This window comes from Podarcis raffonei, chromosome 8 (assembly GCF_027172205.1).
Source record: "Podarcis raffonei isolate rPodRaf1 chromosome 8, rPodRaf1.pri, whole genome shotgun sequence".
NCBI classification, from domain to species: domain Eukaryota; kingdom Metazoa; phylum Chordata; class Lepidosauria; order Squamata; family Lacertidae; genus Podarcis; species Podarcis raffonei.
The window spans coordinates 3,432,266-3,449,094 of NC_070609.1; the positions used below are offsets into that span (position 1 = coordinate 3,432,266).

The 16,829-nt window shown below is 48.4% G+C and overlaps 1 protein-coding gene across 4 annotated transcripts in view; it reads left to right on the forward strand.

Annotated features, from left to right (window-relative positions):
- Positions 1-2,089: 2,089 nt before the first annotated feature.
- Positions 2,090-16,829, forward strand: part of EML2 (EMAP like 2) — a 53,215-nt gene continuing 38,475 nt past the window's right edge. Inside the window, exons 1-4 of one of the 4 annotated variants that reach the window (XM_053397650.1) lie at positions 2,090-2,206; positions 11,156-11,338; positions 14,374-14,494; positions 16,162-16,275. In XM_053397650.1, coding sequence (XP_053253625.1) covers positions 2,194-2,206; positions 11,156-11,338; positions 14,374-14,494; positions 16,162-16,275 — 431 coding nt within the window. In that variant the 5' untranslated portion in view covers positions 2,090-2,193. Of the gene's footprint in view, positions 2,207-2,356; positions 2,461-4,039; positions 4,171-11,155; positions 11,339-14,373; positions 14,495-16,161; positions 16,276-16,829 lie in introns of those variants that run through there. The other 3 variants (XM_053397648.1, XM_053397651.1, XM_053397652.1) reach the window with 3 other exon arrangements.

Here is a 16,829-nt window from a genome sequence, read left to right on the forward strand (position 1 = left end):
GTAAAGGAGCCAATTTGTTTAAACTGAGTGGGCTGGAGTTATATTCCCTTACTGTGCCACTAGATGTCACAAAAGACCCATGAATATAAAGTGGGAAGGATTGAATGAAGTACAGGTACTGTACTTCTGTGTTGTTGTTGTTTAGTCGTGTCCAACTCTTCGTGACCCCATGGACCAGAGCACGCCAGGCACTCCTGTCTTCCACTGCCTCCCGCAGTTTGGTCAAACTCATGCTGGTCGCTTCGAAGACAATATCCAACCATCTCATCCTCTGTCGTCCCCTTCTCCTTGTGCCCTCCATCTTTCCCAACATCAGGGTCTTTTCCAGGGAGTCTTCTCTTCTCAGGAGGTGGCCAAAGTATTGGAGCCTCAGCTTCAGGATCTGTCCTTCCAGTGAGCACTCAGGGCTGATTTCCTTCAAAATGGAGAGGTTTGATCTTCTTGCAGTCCATGGGACTCTCAAGAGTCTCCTCCAGCACCAGAATTCAAAAGCATCCATTCTGTAGCAAGGCATAATTAACTTATGGAATTCATTGCCACTGGGAGGTTGGGTTAGCAATTTGCTGAAGTGGCTTTCAAGGGATTAGATTGATTCATGGAGATGGAAAGCTCCAAACCCATGGCCGTCCATCGTCAGCAATAGCTAGTTAGAAATAGAGTCCTCATGGTTAGAAGCAACAAAGAATCTCGTGGCACCTGGAAAACTAACAGATTTACTGGGGCATAAGGACACGGGTGGTGCTGTGGGTTAAACCACAGAGCCTAGGACTTGCTGTTCAGAAGGTCGCCGGTTTGAATCCCCGCGACGGAATGAGCTCCCGTTGCTCAGTCCCTGCTCCTGCCAACCTAGCAATTCGAAAGCACATCAAAGTGCAAGTAGATCAATAGGTACCACTCCGGCGGGAAGGTAAACGGTGTTTCTGTGCGCTGCTCTGGTTCGCCAGAAGCGGCTTAGTCATGAGGGCCACATGACCCGGAAGCTGTACGCTGGTTCCCTCGGCCAATAAAGTGAGATGAGCGCCGCAACCCCAGAGTCGGCCACGACTGGACCTAATGGTCAGGGGTCCTTTACCTTTACTAAGCTTTGGCGGACTAGAGCTGTTTAAAGGGTACAACGGATCTTGCTAAAAACAAGCAGTAGCAACCAAGCAGTGCAGGAGAGAGTCACAAGTGTGTCCTCCAGCCATGTTTGGAGACAGCCTACCTGTGCCAATTTTATTGATAGGCCTGGTATTTCCTCCAAGATGCTCAAGGTAGCATACAGAAGTTTATTGTCTTTTATCCACACAAGCAGCTTGTGAGGCACATTAAGTCTGTCTTGCTGGCTCCCTTGTCCCTGCCAATTCACTACTGCAAGCAGATGCAACAGCAAGCATCTGATACCAAGAGATGCAGCCGTATCCTGCAGCAGTGAGTGCCAAAGACCAATTATATCAAAGATCAGGGGGGAAAACTTTCTGACAGTAAGAGCTGTTCCGACGGTGGGATGGAAGGTGGTGGACGCTCCTTCCTAGGAGGTATTAAAGCAGAGGTTGTCATGGATGCTTTAGCTGACATTCCTGCATTGCAAGGGGTTGGACTAGATGACCCTCGGTGCTCCCTTCCAACTCTGAAATTCTATGACTATGATATTGGGGGAGGGTATTCCTATGGTTTAGTTTTTAATTGCCTGCATTCAGAAAACAGGAAAGACCAGAAGGTAGCAGTGGATGAAACCGAGGTGGGAGAGTTTACAGATATTGAGTTGCAGCCAACGTCAGTCCTAATCAGAGTAGACCCGTTGAAATTAAGGGGTGAGGACTAATCTAGGCTCATTAGTTGCAACGTGTCTACTCTGAGCACAACTTGGTTGGATACGACCCTTCCCCGCCTGATCTTTCGGATATTATTTATAAACCAAGCATCCCTAGCAAACACCAGCTCCATCAGCCCTACAAAAAAGCAAAAAAGGGGTGAAGATCTGAAGAAGAGAGAGAGAGAGAGAGAGAGAGAGAGAGATTTAGCAAGGACGAGCTGTGTGGGTGGGGCTGGGGGGGTTGTGGGTGGGGCTCCATGTTGAGCCGAAGGTAGGGTCGAGTGTGTGTGTGCGTGTGTGCGGGCGTGTAATTTGATTTGCTTAAAGTGGGGACTTGAAGAGAGGGCAGCCCAGCGAGGGGCCCCTTAGCGGAGCCACTGGGGTGCTTAGCCAAGAGGATGCAGGAAAGAGGTGGGTTGCCATGGTAACGGGAGGCAGGCATGCAGGGGACCAGGCGGGAGGGAGAGGCGGGTGGAGAGGCAGAAGGCGCCAAGGTGTGAGCGAAGGAGGGCAGGCAGGAGGGAGGGAGGTGGGGGGACGGGGTGGGTGGGGAGTCGGTCCTTGTGGGTGGGGGGCGGTAGGGGCGCAGGGGGCGGGCATGGCCGAGAGGATGCCCAGCTGTGGGATCCTGTACGACACCTCCTTGCTGCTGCAGTTCTGCAATGGTGAGTCCCTGCAGCGTCCGCGCGCGCCCCGCTGGACCACCGCCGGGGTTTTTTCGGAGGCGCCCCAGCCCCGCGCGCGCTCCATCCATCCATCCATCCATCGCATGGCCGGGGGGGGGAATGCCCTCCGCTTTGCAAGATGCTGCAGACCTGGCTTCATCGCTTGCATGCGCGCACGCACGCCGAGAGCAAGGGAGGTGCCCGCTGGGATGCTCTGCAAGAACTCCAAGGGATGGGCGCAGGGCGGGGCGGGTGCCTTTCCATGGCCAGGGAGGGTCGCGCAGGGCTGGTGCGGCTGCAAGGGGGCACTGGGGCAGGGAAGGGTGGGGAGCGCAAGGGGGGCCGCTCGGCTGACCTGCTGCCCTCTTTTCTGAGCGAGCCCCCCGCGCGCTCGCCCGGCCCAGGCGCGATGCCACACCCCGCGCCCAAATGGGTCATCGCGCAGCTTAGCTGGCCGCCCTCCACCCGCGCTTGCCCGCCCGATGCAAACTGGGAAATTCGCAACCAAGCCCATCATCCACCTCCATCCGTGGGCGGCTGGGTCAGGTGGGCGCTTTAACTACTCAGGAAGAATTGCTCTGGAATAACTGCCACCTTCCGTTCGAAACCACTAATTTCGGAATTAAACCACTCGCATCGCCTATAATAAGCGCGCACGGAAAGATTTGGCGGGGGCGCGGGGTGGGGTCCAGCTAGCCAGCCAGCCTGCCTTCTGCCACAAACTGACCACTCCGATGGTGAATAAAGAGGGTTAAAGTGCGTGCGAACTGCGAAGGACAAACTAATCCATGCCAAGAGTACCACGAGGGAACTCTGCACATGCTCCATATACTCTTTGTGCGAGTAAAACTATGCTTTTTCCAGGGCTGAGCCCTAGCATGCAACAGGTTCTGAGGCTGAACCCTGTCTCGGATTTCCAGCTTGCACTCTTTATATGTTCAGATGCAGTGTTTTATGATAATACATGACAAGAGCTGAGCCCTAGCATTCCGAACAGGTTCTGGGCCTCATTCTCAGGGCTGCGTTTTACTTTGTTTTTTTGTATCTCCACGGTTCTCAAGAGCGACGCCCACGACGACGGCTATTCCGATTTATTCCCACAACAGCCTTGCTGGGTAGGTCGGGCTAAGAAATTGTGAGTGCGCCAAGGTCAGAGCTGAGCAGGTACTGGAAGCCACCCTTGCACCTCCTTCATCTGCCAGCCATACCCGTTTCTCTCTTTTTGGAGCAGCCTTATTTTCCACATCTTCTCCATGGCAGGAACACTCCCCACCACCCCCCCAAAAAAAATTCTCTTGCGCCTCTCTGCTTCTGAACCCAAGGGGCTGGGGCTCCGTCTGTTTCCACGTCACTTCTGATTGTCCAGCGCCCTCCTGCCCTGTCCAAGGTCGCTGGACAGCATCATCAGCGTCCAGGGGAACAGATTCCTCGTCCGTCCATCTCTTTCGCCTCTCAAGCCTGGTACTCTGCCTGGATGCAGCGCCCGCCCGTCGCTCGCGATTGGACGGCGCCTGGGAGATGCTGCAAAAAGGGAGGAGGGAGAGGCGAGCTAAGAAATACGATTGCAGAGGAGGAGAACCCGAGAGGAGGCAAGCACCCGGGTAGGGCAGGGAGCGAGCCCCTGGCACTGCGGCAGAGGTCGTGAAAAGGGCAGGCAGGGGCAGCGTGGCGGCGAGGGCACCGGGCCCAGGGCAAACCCCAGCATGACAGGTGGGTGGCTGCTGGCCCTGCGCCCCTCGCTTCGCCTTTGCCCCACTTTGCCTGCGCCCAGCCCCATTCTGCATGCAGCCGCAGCCCCTCCGGAGAGGGAGCCCTGGGAATTCGAGGAACGCGGGGGGAAAGAAGCAACACGCGCGGGTTGTGCATGTGTGAGTGCGCGCAACGCACACGCCAAATGTCGAGCCGTGTCTTCGTCGTGTAAGGTCGGAGGAAGGATGGCAATGTTGTTCGGGAAACGCTGGGGTGGGGAAGCTGTTCCAGTGCCATTTCTAAGAGGTGCCAGAAGGAAAAGCTTGGCAAGGAAGGTGGGGAAAGGGAACTGACGTGCTTGCGCAAAGCGCTCTCTCAAAACATACCATCCACCAACCTCAGAGCCTGGAAGGAAAGCGGGGGAAATCAGCCGACTTCACTGAAAACTCAGTTTTCCCCCCAGAGGCAGGCACCACCATCACACCCTGATTACTGACCACAGGAGAGCAAAGCTTAATCCCCCAGCCCTGGGACTTCTTTTTAGCTGCTATCAAAGGCGTGGGATTTGAATCAAGGAGAATGCATACCTCTGAGAATGCACAGAGTGGCTGCCCAGGTTTATCATGCACACCAACAGTGAAGGACTAGCAAGGCTTTTATGTCAGAGAATCAGGCTTCCGGCTATCCAAGCACCCCTGTTTTGAGAAGTTGGCAGGAGGGGAAATGTACTGTTTATTTGCACAGGGGAAGTTCTGCGACCAGCAGGGCCCAGACCCTTGCCCTGGTCAGCCTCAGAAAGGAAGCTCTCCTGGCAGAATACCTGTGTCGCTCCTGAGATAGACAGCACAGGGCACTTGCTGGTCAGGAAGGGGGCAAGAGAAAACCAGGGCGGAAAAACAAAACAGTAAACAAAACCCTCTGTTATGAACATTTTTTAACTCCAGAGAGGCCAGATCAATGTATTCACAGCCTTTTAAGAGAACCATTAGCTAGCCCATAATACACCTTAGCCTTCGAAGGCACAGCATCCTTGGAGGATCCTATGCATGTTTCAGTGGGGCTTACTTCTAAGTAAGTGTGGATAGGATTCAGAGATAGCATTGGTCAGCTGTTTGAAGACTGGTAAAAATAAGTATTCTCCCCTCCCCACTCTTCCAGTATATAAGTGAACTGGGGATTTTAATACACATTATTGACCACGATTGCAGAATTTTGGGGCGGTAGTTATTCCAGATTAATTACACTGGTCAACAACAAATTTGTTGTCTGCATTTTTTCAGTTGATTTAGGACGAATCTGATGCGCTGAATCCAAAAATCACATTTGTTTTGCTCAATCAGGTCACGTTTTTGAGCTATGGCCACATGTCTTTTTTTACATTTTTGTTCACATGTACGCTTGTGTGGAGCATTTTATAAGAAGTTGGTGGGGGTAAAATGCCATGTCGAATAATTGTTTTGATTGGAAATGGTTATTTTAATGACAAGAAGTATTCAGGTCTGATAGTTCTGGGTGATTATGTTGGAAAGGGATCAGTTTGAAGTCATAAAACCTCGAAATCTTCCATAAATTGGTGCGGCAAAGCATAAAGTTGGGAGATCAAAACTAAGTTAATCCTGATCTTCAATCAGCACGTCGTCCTGTAGCTCATTGTGATGAAATTCCAGTGCCTATCTTTGGAGAACTTCCTGACATTAGTGACGAAGATGCCTCCAGTGTTGAAGGACATGAAGAAGAAGAAGTGGTTCTTGAAGATGATGCTCCACATCCATTTTCCCAAAAGGAGTTGAATGATCTAGTTTGCGACCTCAGCTTGTCAAAGGACTCTGCCAAACTGTTGGCATCCAGATTGAAGGAAAAAAACCTCCTCTCTGACAGTGCTCGCATCAGCTTCTTCCGCAACAGGCATCAATAGTACCTCCGTTTTTTCTCAGACGAGAAGGACTTGGTGTACTGTGCAGATATTGCGCAGCTTCTGCTCAAGCTTGGAGTGCCACAGTACGAACCCAAAGATTGGAGACTGTTCATTGACAGCAGCAAGCGATCACTGAAATGTGTTCTGCTACACAACGGCAACCAGTTTGCCTCTATACCCCTGGCTCACTCGAGTACACTGAAGGAGAACTATGAAGCGGTGAAGTATGTGCTGGAGAAAATTGGTTATGATCAGCATAAGTGGTTTATTTGTGTTGACCTGAAGATGGTGAACTTTTTGTTGGGGCAACAGTCTGGCTTCACCAAGTACCCATGTTTTCTGTGCATGTGGGATAGTAGGGACCGTGCTCAGCATTACACGAAGAAGGACTGGCCTGTGCGGGAGGAATTGGTGCCTTGCAAAAAAAGGAATTGGTGCCTTGCAAAAAAAGAGATGGAGACCAGGTCTCAGGGTCGCTGGGATGCAGTCATGATGGCTGACTACTGTTGGACTCTGAAGAGAGACCTCCCTGCCGCTGAGCATTCCAGGAGTTCCAAGAAACGGAAGTTTGAAAAATGGTGAAGCAACATGCAATTTACGTGTACTTACCTTTATCAATGCCCACCATTCAGTTTACAGTAAACCTGACCTGATGGAGAGAAACGGATGCCATTTCCTGATTCAACAGTGCAAAAATACACTAAATCAGTTGTAGAAATCTAGACAACATTCAGAAAGTAAAAAAATTGTTGCCCAGTGTAATTACAAGAGTCTTGGCTATGGCACCAGGGTGGCAAAAGCGTGATTTCAAACAGTGGTCTTATCGTGTTTTCAATGCATACTTGAAACCTGCCTATTTCAACTATGGGGCATAGTGGTGGTATTTATTCCACGTTAACTGACGCCAGTTGCTTTTGGTATGTGGTTTATGCGCTTGCCCCAAGAAAATCCTAATCCCTTTCCAAATATGCGAACGATATAATCTGATGCCCACATACCTGGGGGACAGGTGTGGCAGAGAGAAACCAATTTACTAAAAGCAGCTGGAAGTATCACTAATTTGCCACTAGTGGGCAGTGCCTGCAAGAAACTGGACCTTACTGCTCGCTCCTTTGATCCACAAAATTCATCAGCTCCTCAAACATCTATTTCAGTGCTTTTATCTCAGTCCTCCATATGTAGAAGCAGGCAAGGCTTCAGCCCAGGGGTTATATCATATATAAAATTATAATTAAATGCCTTTGGCTTCTTCATTATCTGTGGCTTCCTTTAGTGGGTGGGATGTTTTAATCCTCCTTTTAAAAAATATGAACGCTTCTTAGATTTTTCTGTGCTTCATTTTACGTAGGTTTTAAGTGCATCTTATTTACTTGTTTATTATTGTAAGTCGCTCTGGGTAGCATTTGCAAGAAAAACAACTAAGAAATGAATAATAATCAATACACTTTGCATTGCCTGCAACCTTCCTGGATGTCACAGATACGTTCTTTTCACAATGACTGTGGCATTACCATCACCCAAACTTATTCATTTATTTCATAAAATTTATGCATCCCTTGAATGCCGCATTCATGTGGATAGAGGCTCAGATTTGACCAGGATAGGATCACGGTTTCAACAGTTTATTTGTACAGTATATATTTTGGTAATGTTATACACACACACACACACACACACACACACACATATACATACATATATTATTTAATTTATTATCTACTTATTTAACAAATATACAGATTCATTACAAATGTAACATAGCTACATATAAAATCTCATTGCAATATAAAATAATGTTTTCCATATTGGTAATTTAATAATAACACCGTAAGCTCGTGACCGATGATCACATTCTCATAAAATTAGGCTAGTCATTGAGATGTAATTCAAATATTATATTATTATTATTTATTAAATCTGTTCTCTTGCCCAGGGCAACCCAAAGTGACTTCCAACCAAACAAGTAAGCAGACAATAAACCCCACATAGATACATTCAAATCAAGAGGAAAGAGACATACTTAAAAAAATATCCCACCTGTTCCTAAAAGGCAATAGGTGGTTAAATTAACAAAAGGCCTGGGAGAAGAGGGATGTGTTTGCCTGGTGCCTATATAGTGAAGACGCCAGGCGAGCCTCCCTGGGGAGAGCATTTGACAAATGAGGAGCCACAGCAGAGAAGGCTCCGTTCTTGTGTGGCCACCCTCTGGACCTCTTGAGGAGGAGGCACAGAAATAAGGGCCTCATATGGTGACCCCCGGGTCTGGGTTGGTTCATTTGGGCAGAGACGGTCCTTGAAATATTGTGGTCCTGAGCCATAAGGTTTTATAGGTCAGAAACAGTACAGTGGTACCTTGGTTCTCAAACCTAATCCATTTTAGAAGTCCATTCCAAAACCAAAGCGTTCCAAAACCAAGGTGTGCTTTCCCATAGAAAGTAATGTAAAATGGATTGATCGGTTCCAGACTTTTAAAAACAACCCCTAAAACAGCAATGTAACATGAATTTTACTATCTAACGAGACCATTGATCCATAAAATGAAAGCAATAAACAATGTACTGCAGTCACACAATCAATCAATCAATCAATCAATCAATCCATCAGTAGCTGAACTGGGTTCCACACAGTTACAAAAAAGCCGCAGAAACAAAAACACAAAATAAATAGCAAAAACAGACAGACCTCATCGTAACACTCAAATCAGAAGCGTAACACCCAAAACAGAGCACAGTTGGCTTCCGAAAAAAGTTCACAAACCAGAACACTTATTTCCGGGTTTGCAATGTTTAGGTTCCAAGTTGTTTGAGTACCAAGGCGTTTGAGAACCAAGGGACCATTGTATGTTGATTTGGGACCGGAAACTAACTGGCAGCCAGGATCAGAGTAATATGCTCAAACTGTCTTGTTCCAGTGAGCAGCCTGACTGCTGAATTCTGCACCAACCAAAGTTTCCAAACCGTCTTCAGAGGGAGAAAGAGGAATGAAAATACATACCACAATTTGTGTTCCTCTTTCGCTTCACTTTATATTCTCTAAAGAGCTCCCATTCTTGTCCTAATCTATTAGTTTGATACTCCCCTCATTTCACTGACAGAGCACAAGTTATTCTGTTCAATGGTCTTATAAACCATTTCCTAAATTGATGAGTTTCCTTTTGCTTCTGATAATTCACATATATAATGCATGCTGCTGTGGTCACATTATCCAATAATTTCTATTTTGGGGGATTGAATCTTTGAAATATATTTGTAAATGTGCATTTTTTTAAAAATCAAGGGGTATTTCAAATAGATTGATATTGATATAAGCTGCACAGCGATATTAAAAGGCCATAAAACTGTTGGCTCCATCATCTAAGCCTCATGACCTGCTGTAATTTACTTGGCAAACAGCATCTCCTCTTACAGGCTCTTGACAGGCCCTGCCTTTCATACAGAAGAACATGCAAGTAGAGGGGCCTACTTAAAAACAACAACCAGCAGCAGCTCATATGCTCACAAATTCCGCCTTTCACTCATTTTGGCACGTTTTATATAAAACATTCCTCTCCAATTGGCACAGGTTAATGTGCCTATAATGGGACGCAGGTGGCGCTGTGGGTTAAACCACAGAGCCTAGGACTTGCCAATCGGAAGGTTGGTGGTTCGAATCCCCGCAACGGGGTGAGCTCCCGTTGCTCGGTCCCAGAGTCGGCCACGACTGGACCTAATGATCAGGGGTCCCTTTACCTTTATCCAGCTTTCAGATTGGGAAGGGTTATGGAAATCTGATTTGAAATTCTTGGTGCGTTGTACGCTGAAAGGAAACTATATGAATATGATGTGCTGGTAGTATTTGATTCCTAGTAAGATAGGACGTGGGTGGCGCTGTGGTCTAAACCACAGAGCCTAGGACTTGCCGATCGGAAGGTCGGCGGTTCGAATCCCCGCGACGGGGTGACCTCCTGTTGTACAGTCCCAGCTCCTGCCAACCTAGCAGTTTGAAAGCATGTCAAAGTGCAAGTAGATAAATAGGTACCGCTCCGGCGGGAAGGTAAACGGCGTTTCTGTGCGCTGCTCTGGTTCGCCAGAAGCGGCTTAGTTCTGCTGGCCACATGACCCAGAAGCTGTATGCCGGCTCCCTCGGCCAATGAAGCGAGATGAGCACGCAACCCCAGAGTCGGTCACGACTGGACCTGATGGTCAGGGGTCCCTTTACCTTTACTAATGTGCCTATGTGGATGCATGCAAAAATAATTAGCAGAGCTTTGTTTCTACCTTAACATTGCATCCCCCCCACCTTGACACTGCCTGTGCATTTTTCAAGTGCCCCTCTCCAGCCATGAGGTCTAGAAACCTGTTTACAGTGGTGCCTTGGTTCTCAAACGCCTTGGTACTCAAACAACTTGGAACCCAAATACTGCAAACCCGGAAGTAAGTGTTCTGGTTTGCGAACCTTTTTCGGAAGCAAAATGTGCTCCGTTTTGAGTGTTACGCTTCTGATTTGAGTGTTACGATGAGGTCTGTCTGTTTTTGCTATTTATTTTCTGTTTGTGTTTTTGCGGCTCTTTTTCTTTTGTGACTGTGAGGAACCCAGTTCAGCTACTGACTGATTGATCGTGTGACTGCAGTACATTGTTTATTGCTTTCATTTTACGGATCAATGGTCTTGTTAGATAGTAAAATTCGTGTTACATTGCTGCTTTAGGGTTTGTTTTTAAAAGTCTGGAACCGATTTATCCATTTTGCATTACTTCCGATGGGAAAGCACACCTTAGTTTTGGAACGCTTTGGTTTTGGAACGGACCTCGGGAACGGACTAAGTTTGAGAACCAAGGTACCACTGTATATTAAAAGCAACACACCCAAGGCAAGATATGCGGTATTGGAGGGTGAGTGTGGTGCAGTGTTGCAGAATGCTGAGCTTGGATGTCAGAAATCTGAAATAAAGTCTCTTGCCATGATTGAAACACGCCCAACAACCGTGGGTGAAAAGCTTGGGTTTCCTAGCCAAACCTACCTTATTGTTTTGTTTTGACAAATGACATGTGGCACCTGTTGTCTTTGAAGACGGCTCGCCTCTTCTTTCTCACTTGACCCCTTCTGTTCCCAGATGATAACTTGTCAGGCATCAGCGGGATGGAGGTGGACGACCGCATCTCCTACCTGGAACAGCGGTTGCAGCTGCAGGAAGATGAGATCCAGGTGCTGAAGGCCGCTCTGGCCGATGTCCTGCGGCGTCTCAGCACCTGCGAGGAGAACGGGCTCAGCCTGCAGAAAAAGGGACCCAGCAAAGGTATCAGGGTGTTGGTGGGGAGGTGTTGGGTGTGGGTGTCTGTCCGTCCGTCCATCTGTCCTGCAGCTCCCTTGTCCGCTATGGCCAGCTATGCCCTTTAGCCAGAGTTGTCTGGGTCCTTGACATCATCATCATCATCATAACAATAATAGTAATTTATTATTTATACCCCGTCCATCTGGCTGGGTTTCCCCAGCCACTCTGGGCGGCTTCCAACCGAATATTAAAAACAATACAGCATCAGACATTGAAAACTTCGCTAAACAGGGCCGCCTTCAATTTTCTTTTAAAAGTAAAATAGTTGTTTATTGCCTTGACATCTGATGGGCGGGCATTCCACAGGGCAGGCGCCACCACCGAGAAGGCCCTCTGCCTGGTTCCCTGCAACCTCATTTCTCGCAGCAAGAGAACCGCCAGAAGGCCCTCGGAGCTGGACCTCAGTGTCCGGGCAGAACGATGGGGGTGGAGACGCTCCTTCAGGTATACAGGACCGAGGCTGTTTAGGGCTTTAAAGGTCAGCACCAACACTTTGAATTGTGCTCAGAAACGTACTGGGAGCCAATGCAGATCTCTCAGGACCGGTGTTATGTGGTCTCAGGGGCCGCTCCCAGTCACCAGTCTAGCTGCCGCATTCTGGATTAGTTGCAGTTTCCGGGTCACCTTCAAAGGTAGCCCCACGTAGAGCGCATTGCAGTAGTCCAAGCGGGAGATAACTAGAGCATGCATCACTTTGGCGAGACAGTCTGCGGGCAGGGAAGGTCTCATCCTGCGTACCAGATGGAGCTGGTAGACAGATGCCCTGGACACAGAATTGACCTGCGCCTCCATGGACAGCGGTGAGTCCAAAATGACTCCCAGGCTGCACACCTGGTCCTTCAGGGGCACAGTTACCCCATTCAGGACCAGGGAGTCCTCCACACCCGCCCACCCTCTGTCCCTCAAGAACAGTACTTGTCTTGTCAGGATTCAACCTCAATCTGTTAGCCGCCATCCAACCTCCAACAGCCTCCAGGCACTCACACAGGACCTTCACCACCTTCACTGGTTCTGATTTAAAAGAGAGGTAGAGCACTTAACCAAACTGGGACATAATATTAATTCTTTTTTTAAAAAAACCCTCTTCTTGTTGCTTATTAAAACTGAACGTGCTGTTTTTCAGCCCAAATAGGCCTAGAAATCAGCAAGCAACATTGCAGTAGTACCTTGGTTGTCAAACTTAATCCGTTCTGGAAGTCTGTTCAACTCCCGAAAGTGTTTGAAAACCAAGGCGCGGCTTCCGATTGGCTGCAGGTGCTTCCTGCACTCAAGCAAAAGCCGCACTGGACGTTCGTTCCGAAAAACGTTCGGAAAAATGTTACTTCCGGGTTTGCGGCATTCGGGAGCCGATTTGTTCAGGAGCCAATAACCAAGATACCACTGTACTGCAATAGAATAATTCGTTTTAGGTTTTAGCCTGTTAAACATTAAAAGCTTCCCTAAACAGGGTTACCTTCAGATGTCTTCCAAAAGTCTGATAGTTGAGGTTCTCTTTGATATCTGGTGGGAGGGCGTTCCGCAGGGCAGGCGCCACTACCAAGAAGGCCCTCAGTAAACCAAATACTGCCCCCTCCAATAAACCAAATAAAAAGTAATTTAATTTACTGTTTATTTATGATTTATTTTTATTTTTGTAAATACATAAGAGACTGAAGGCAGCTAACATGGGAGATAAACCTATCGAATATGGCGAATGAAGAATCCCATTCTGAAGGCCTGTCAAAACAAGACCGTCTCCCACTGACAGGAAAGGAGATGGGTGGGTCCCCTGGGGAAGCGAGTTCGAGAGTCTGGCTGCCACAACTACAAAGGCCTCCCCCCCCCTCCAACCTTCCTTCAGACAACAGCAGCGTCTGGTGCTACGCTCTGGTTCACCTAAATTTAGGCGGTGTCAGGTTCGCTATTATACGCATCCATCATTTTTTGTTGACAGTATATATTTCGGAATCTCTGTCCATAGTAAGTTGGATATTTACTACAAGCAAGGTTTCCCCCCCTTCATTTCTGTGAGCAAGCTTTGGTTATTGGCTGCAAAAAGAAGAAGTTAATTTGCTGATACGGACACTTTTGTGTCTGTCAATAAGTGGGTGCAATGACAGTTAAGAATTAACGCTTTGTATAATTCAACACAAAGGACGCGGGTGGCGCTGTGGGTTAAACCACAGAGCCTAGGGCTTGCCGATCAGAAGGTCGGCAGTTCGAATCCCCACGACGGGGTGAGCTCCCGTTGTTCAGTCCCTTCTCCTGCCAACCTAGCAGTTCGAAAGCAATTTGCAGGGGGTTGGACTAGATAGTAATAATAATAATAATAATAATAATAATATTTATTTTTATCCCACTCTCCCCAGCTGAATCCGTGCTCAGAGTGGCTAACAACAATAAACGTAACACAGCATTCTAAAATCAATTCAAAATCAAATTAATGGCAACCATTGGGTTAGAGTTCTATGAGGATGACCAAAGGAGGGGCTCAGACTGTGCCTTGGCCAAAGGCCTGGTGGAACAGCTCTGTCTTGCAGGCCCTGCGGAAAGATGTCAAGTCCCACAGGGCCCTGGTCTCTTGTGACAGAGCGTTCCACCAGATCGGGGCCAGTACTGAAAAGGCCCTGGCCCTAGTTGAGACCAATCTAACCACCTTGCGACCTGGGACCTCCAAAGTGTTGTTATTTGTGGACCTTAAGATCCTCCGTGGGGCATACCAGGAGAGGAAGTCCTGTAGGTACGAGAGTCCTAGGCCGTATATTGCTTTAAAGGTTAAAACCAGCACCTTAAACCTGACCCTGTACTCCACCAGGAGCCAGTGCAGCTGGTATAGCACCGGGTGAATGTGATCCCACGGCAAGGACCCCGTAAGGAGTCTCGCCACGGCATTCTGCACCCGCTGGAGTTTCTGGGTCATGACTCTCTGGGTACCCTACACTCTGTGGTTGTGTACCCTACAATTCTGTGATTCTGCGATTGTGGCCCCGTCTGGAATTAACACCTTGTCTCCCTTGCAGTTTACCAGCTGCTGAGAGGTCTGCCTTCCAGGCCTGGCTTGAGCAATGGGATCATCCCCCAGAGGAGGGGCTACTCAACCTCCCCGTCGTCCCCCAAGAGAGAGCTGCTTCCTGGGAAAAGGTGAGGGGTCCCAAGAGTGCTTTGAACAATGGCCTCATATTCCTCTCTCCTACTCCTCCTCCTCCTGCTGCTAAATCTCTTCTTATCACAATTATTTAACTGGGGGAGGCTGCAGGATTACTCTGAAACATTTTGTATTGGCTGGCTGTGTTTAAAATGCATTTTTTTTTAGCATGGTTCATGACTAGAAGCCAACCTTGAGGGCCAGTTTGATCCAAAAAATGTAGGTGATGAACAGAAGAGAGGTGGAAAGGAAATGTACACAAATCCAAATTTCAAATTCTGAAGTGATTGGTGGTTCTTCTAAAGCTCAGTTTTTAGCAGCACTTTAATTTTAAATAGTTCTACAAATATTTACCTGCAGTAAGGGAAAATCCCTCATTTTTTCCAATTTGAAGAGATACTCAACAACCAGGGGAGATTAGAAGAGGCTTGAATGAGGCGGTTCAAAGCCCCAGAACGCGGATAAATTTTTCCACTGGGCAGGTTGGCTTCTTGTCAAAACTGGCTGTAACTTTCCTCGTTTCCCTTTCTCTCTCTGCAGAGAGAGGGAAGGCTTACATGCTTTTGTTTTCATTTGGCACGAATGAGAATTTAGTTTTCTCTCCCCCTCTTTTGAAAGGCCTGGTTGTGATGGGCAGGGGTTGCTTTCAGAATATCTGCTGAGCTGAAAGATGATTAAGGTTGAATGGAGACTGGCAGGTGTATATAGAACAGCACAAGAACAAAAATTAAAATGCTATCTTTAAGAATCTGCTTGAATGACTACCCTGTGGGGGGCCGCCATGTCTTGAATCGGACCCAAGATCCATCGCCTTCTTCTTCCCAGTAGCTGTTAGTCTGCTGCTTAAAGGCAGGCTTCCAATTTCTCTGAATACAGAGAGTCCAAAGATGTGTCCAATATGCCTTTGCTGGCAAATTCACTGCCAGTGAGCCACTGCCGTTCTGCATCCATCTTGTCTTTGAATAGGGGTTACAAGGACACAGCAGCCTAGGTCTTGCAAGGAGAGTTTCTTTGGCGCAGGGCCTCAAGTCTTTCGAAAAGCCATCTTGCAGAGAAGCTGAAATATACTCAGAGTCGAGAGTGGATTTCATGCTCTTTATTCAGCTCATAGTGGTGAGGAGGAATGGAAGTTCCCCCAGGATGTCTGCTTTATATACATTATTTACACAATGGGCCCCACGTGATTGGCTGATTCCGGGATTCTCCTGTAGGCCAATCAGGTTGCGGATTCACTTCCACCTGGAGCTGGATTGGGTGGCTCCTGTGGACCAATCAGACTCCTGCATTCTGGATCCTATTGTTCTAGGACCAATCAGACTACTGCATTCTGGATCCTATTGTTCTAGGACCAATCAGACTGCTGCATTTTGGATCCTATTGTTCTAGGACCAATCAGACTGCTGCATTCTGGATCCTATTGTTCTAGGACCAATCAGACTGCTGCATTTAGGATCCTATTCAACTCAGTACATAACAGAAGTGGTCTTGCAAAGTGCTTAGCTTTCCACGCAGCCGGCTCTCGCTCCTCGCTCGCTTCTGCTAGGCGCACATCACGCTGCTTTCCTTCCCTGCATTCCTCTTTTTCTTCGGCCGGCTGACCCTCCCACCTGCCTGCCCCTTGCCCTTGTCTCTGCCTATATTGCTGAGGCTCTGTCTCCCACAGCGGGCGAAGCTGGGCTTCTCCAGAGCGCCCAGTCTCACTCAAACGAGAGGGCATCAAGGACCAGAGGAGCCGAACCACTTCCTCCAGCAGCTCCTGCAGCGGGAAGCGCGATGGGTATGTGTGAAAGCCAGACCCGCAAATCCATCTATGGAGGCTGCATGCTCTTTATGACAATTTACACCCACATAACATAATGCTATGGGACGCGGGTGGCACTGTGGGTTAAACCACAGAGCCTAGGACTTGCCGATCAGAAGGTCGGCGGTTCGAATCCCTGCAACGGGGTGAGCTCCCGTTGCTCGGTTCCTGCTCCTGCCAACCTAGCAGTTCAAAAGCACGTCAAAGTGCGAGTAGATAAATAGGTACCGCTCCGGCGGGAAGGTAAACGGCGTTTCCGTGTGCTGCTCTGGTTCGCCAGAAGCGGCTTAGTCATGCTGGCCACATGACGTGGAAGCTGTACGCCAGCTCCCTCGGCCAATAAAGCGAGATGAGCGCCGCAACCCCAGAGTTGGTCGCTACTGGACCTAATGGTCAGGGGTCCCTTTACCTTTACCTAACATAATGCTATGGGATGCGGGTGGCGCTGTTGTTTAAACCACAGAGCCCAGGACTTGCTCACCAGAAGGTCGGCGGTTCGAATCCCCGCGACGGGGTGAGCTCCCGTTGCT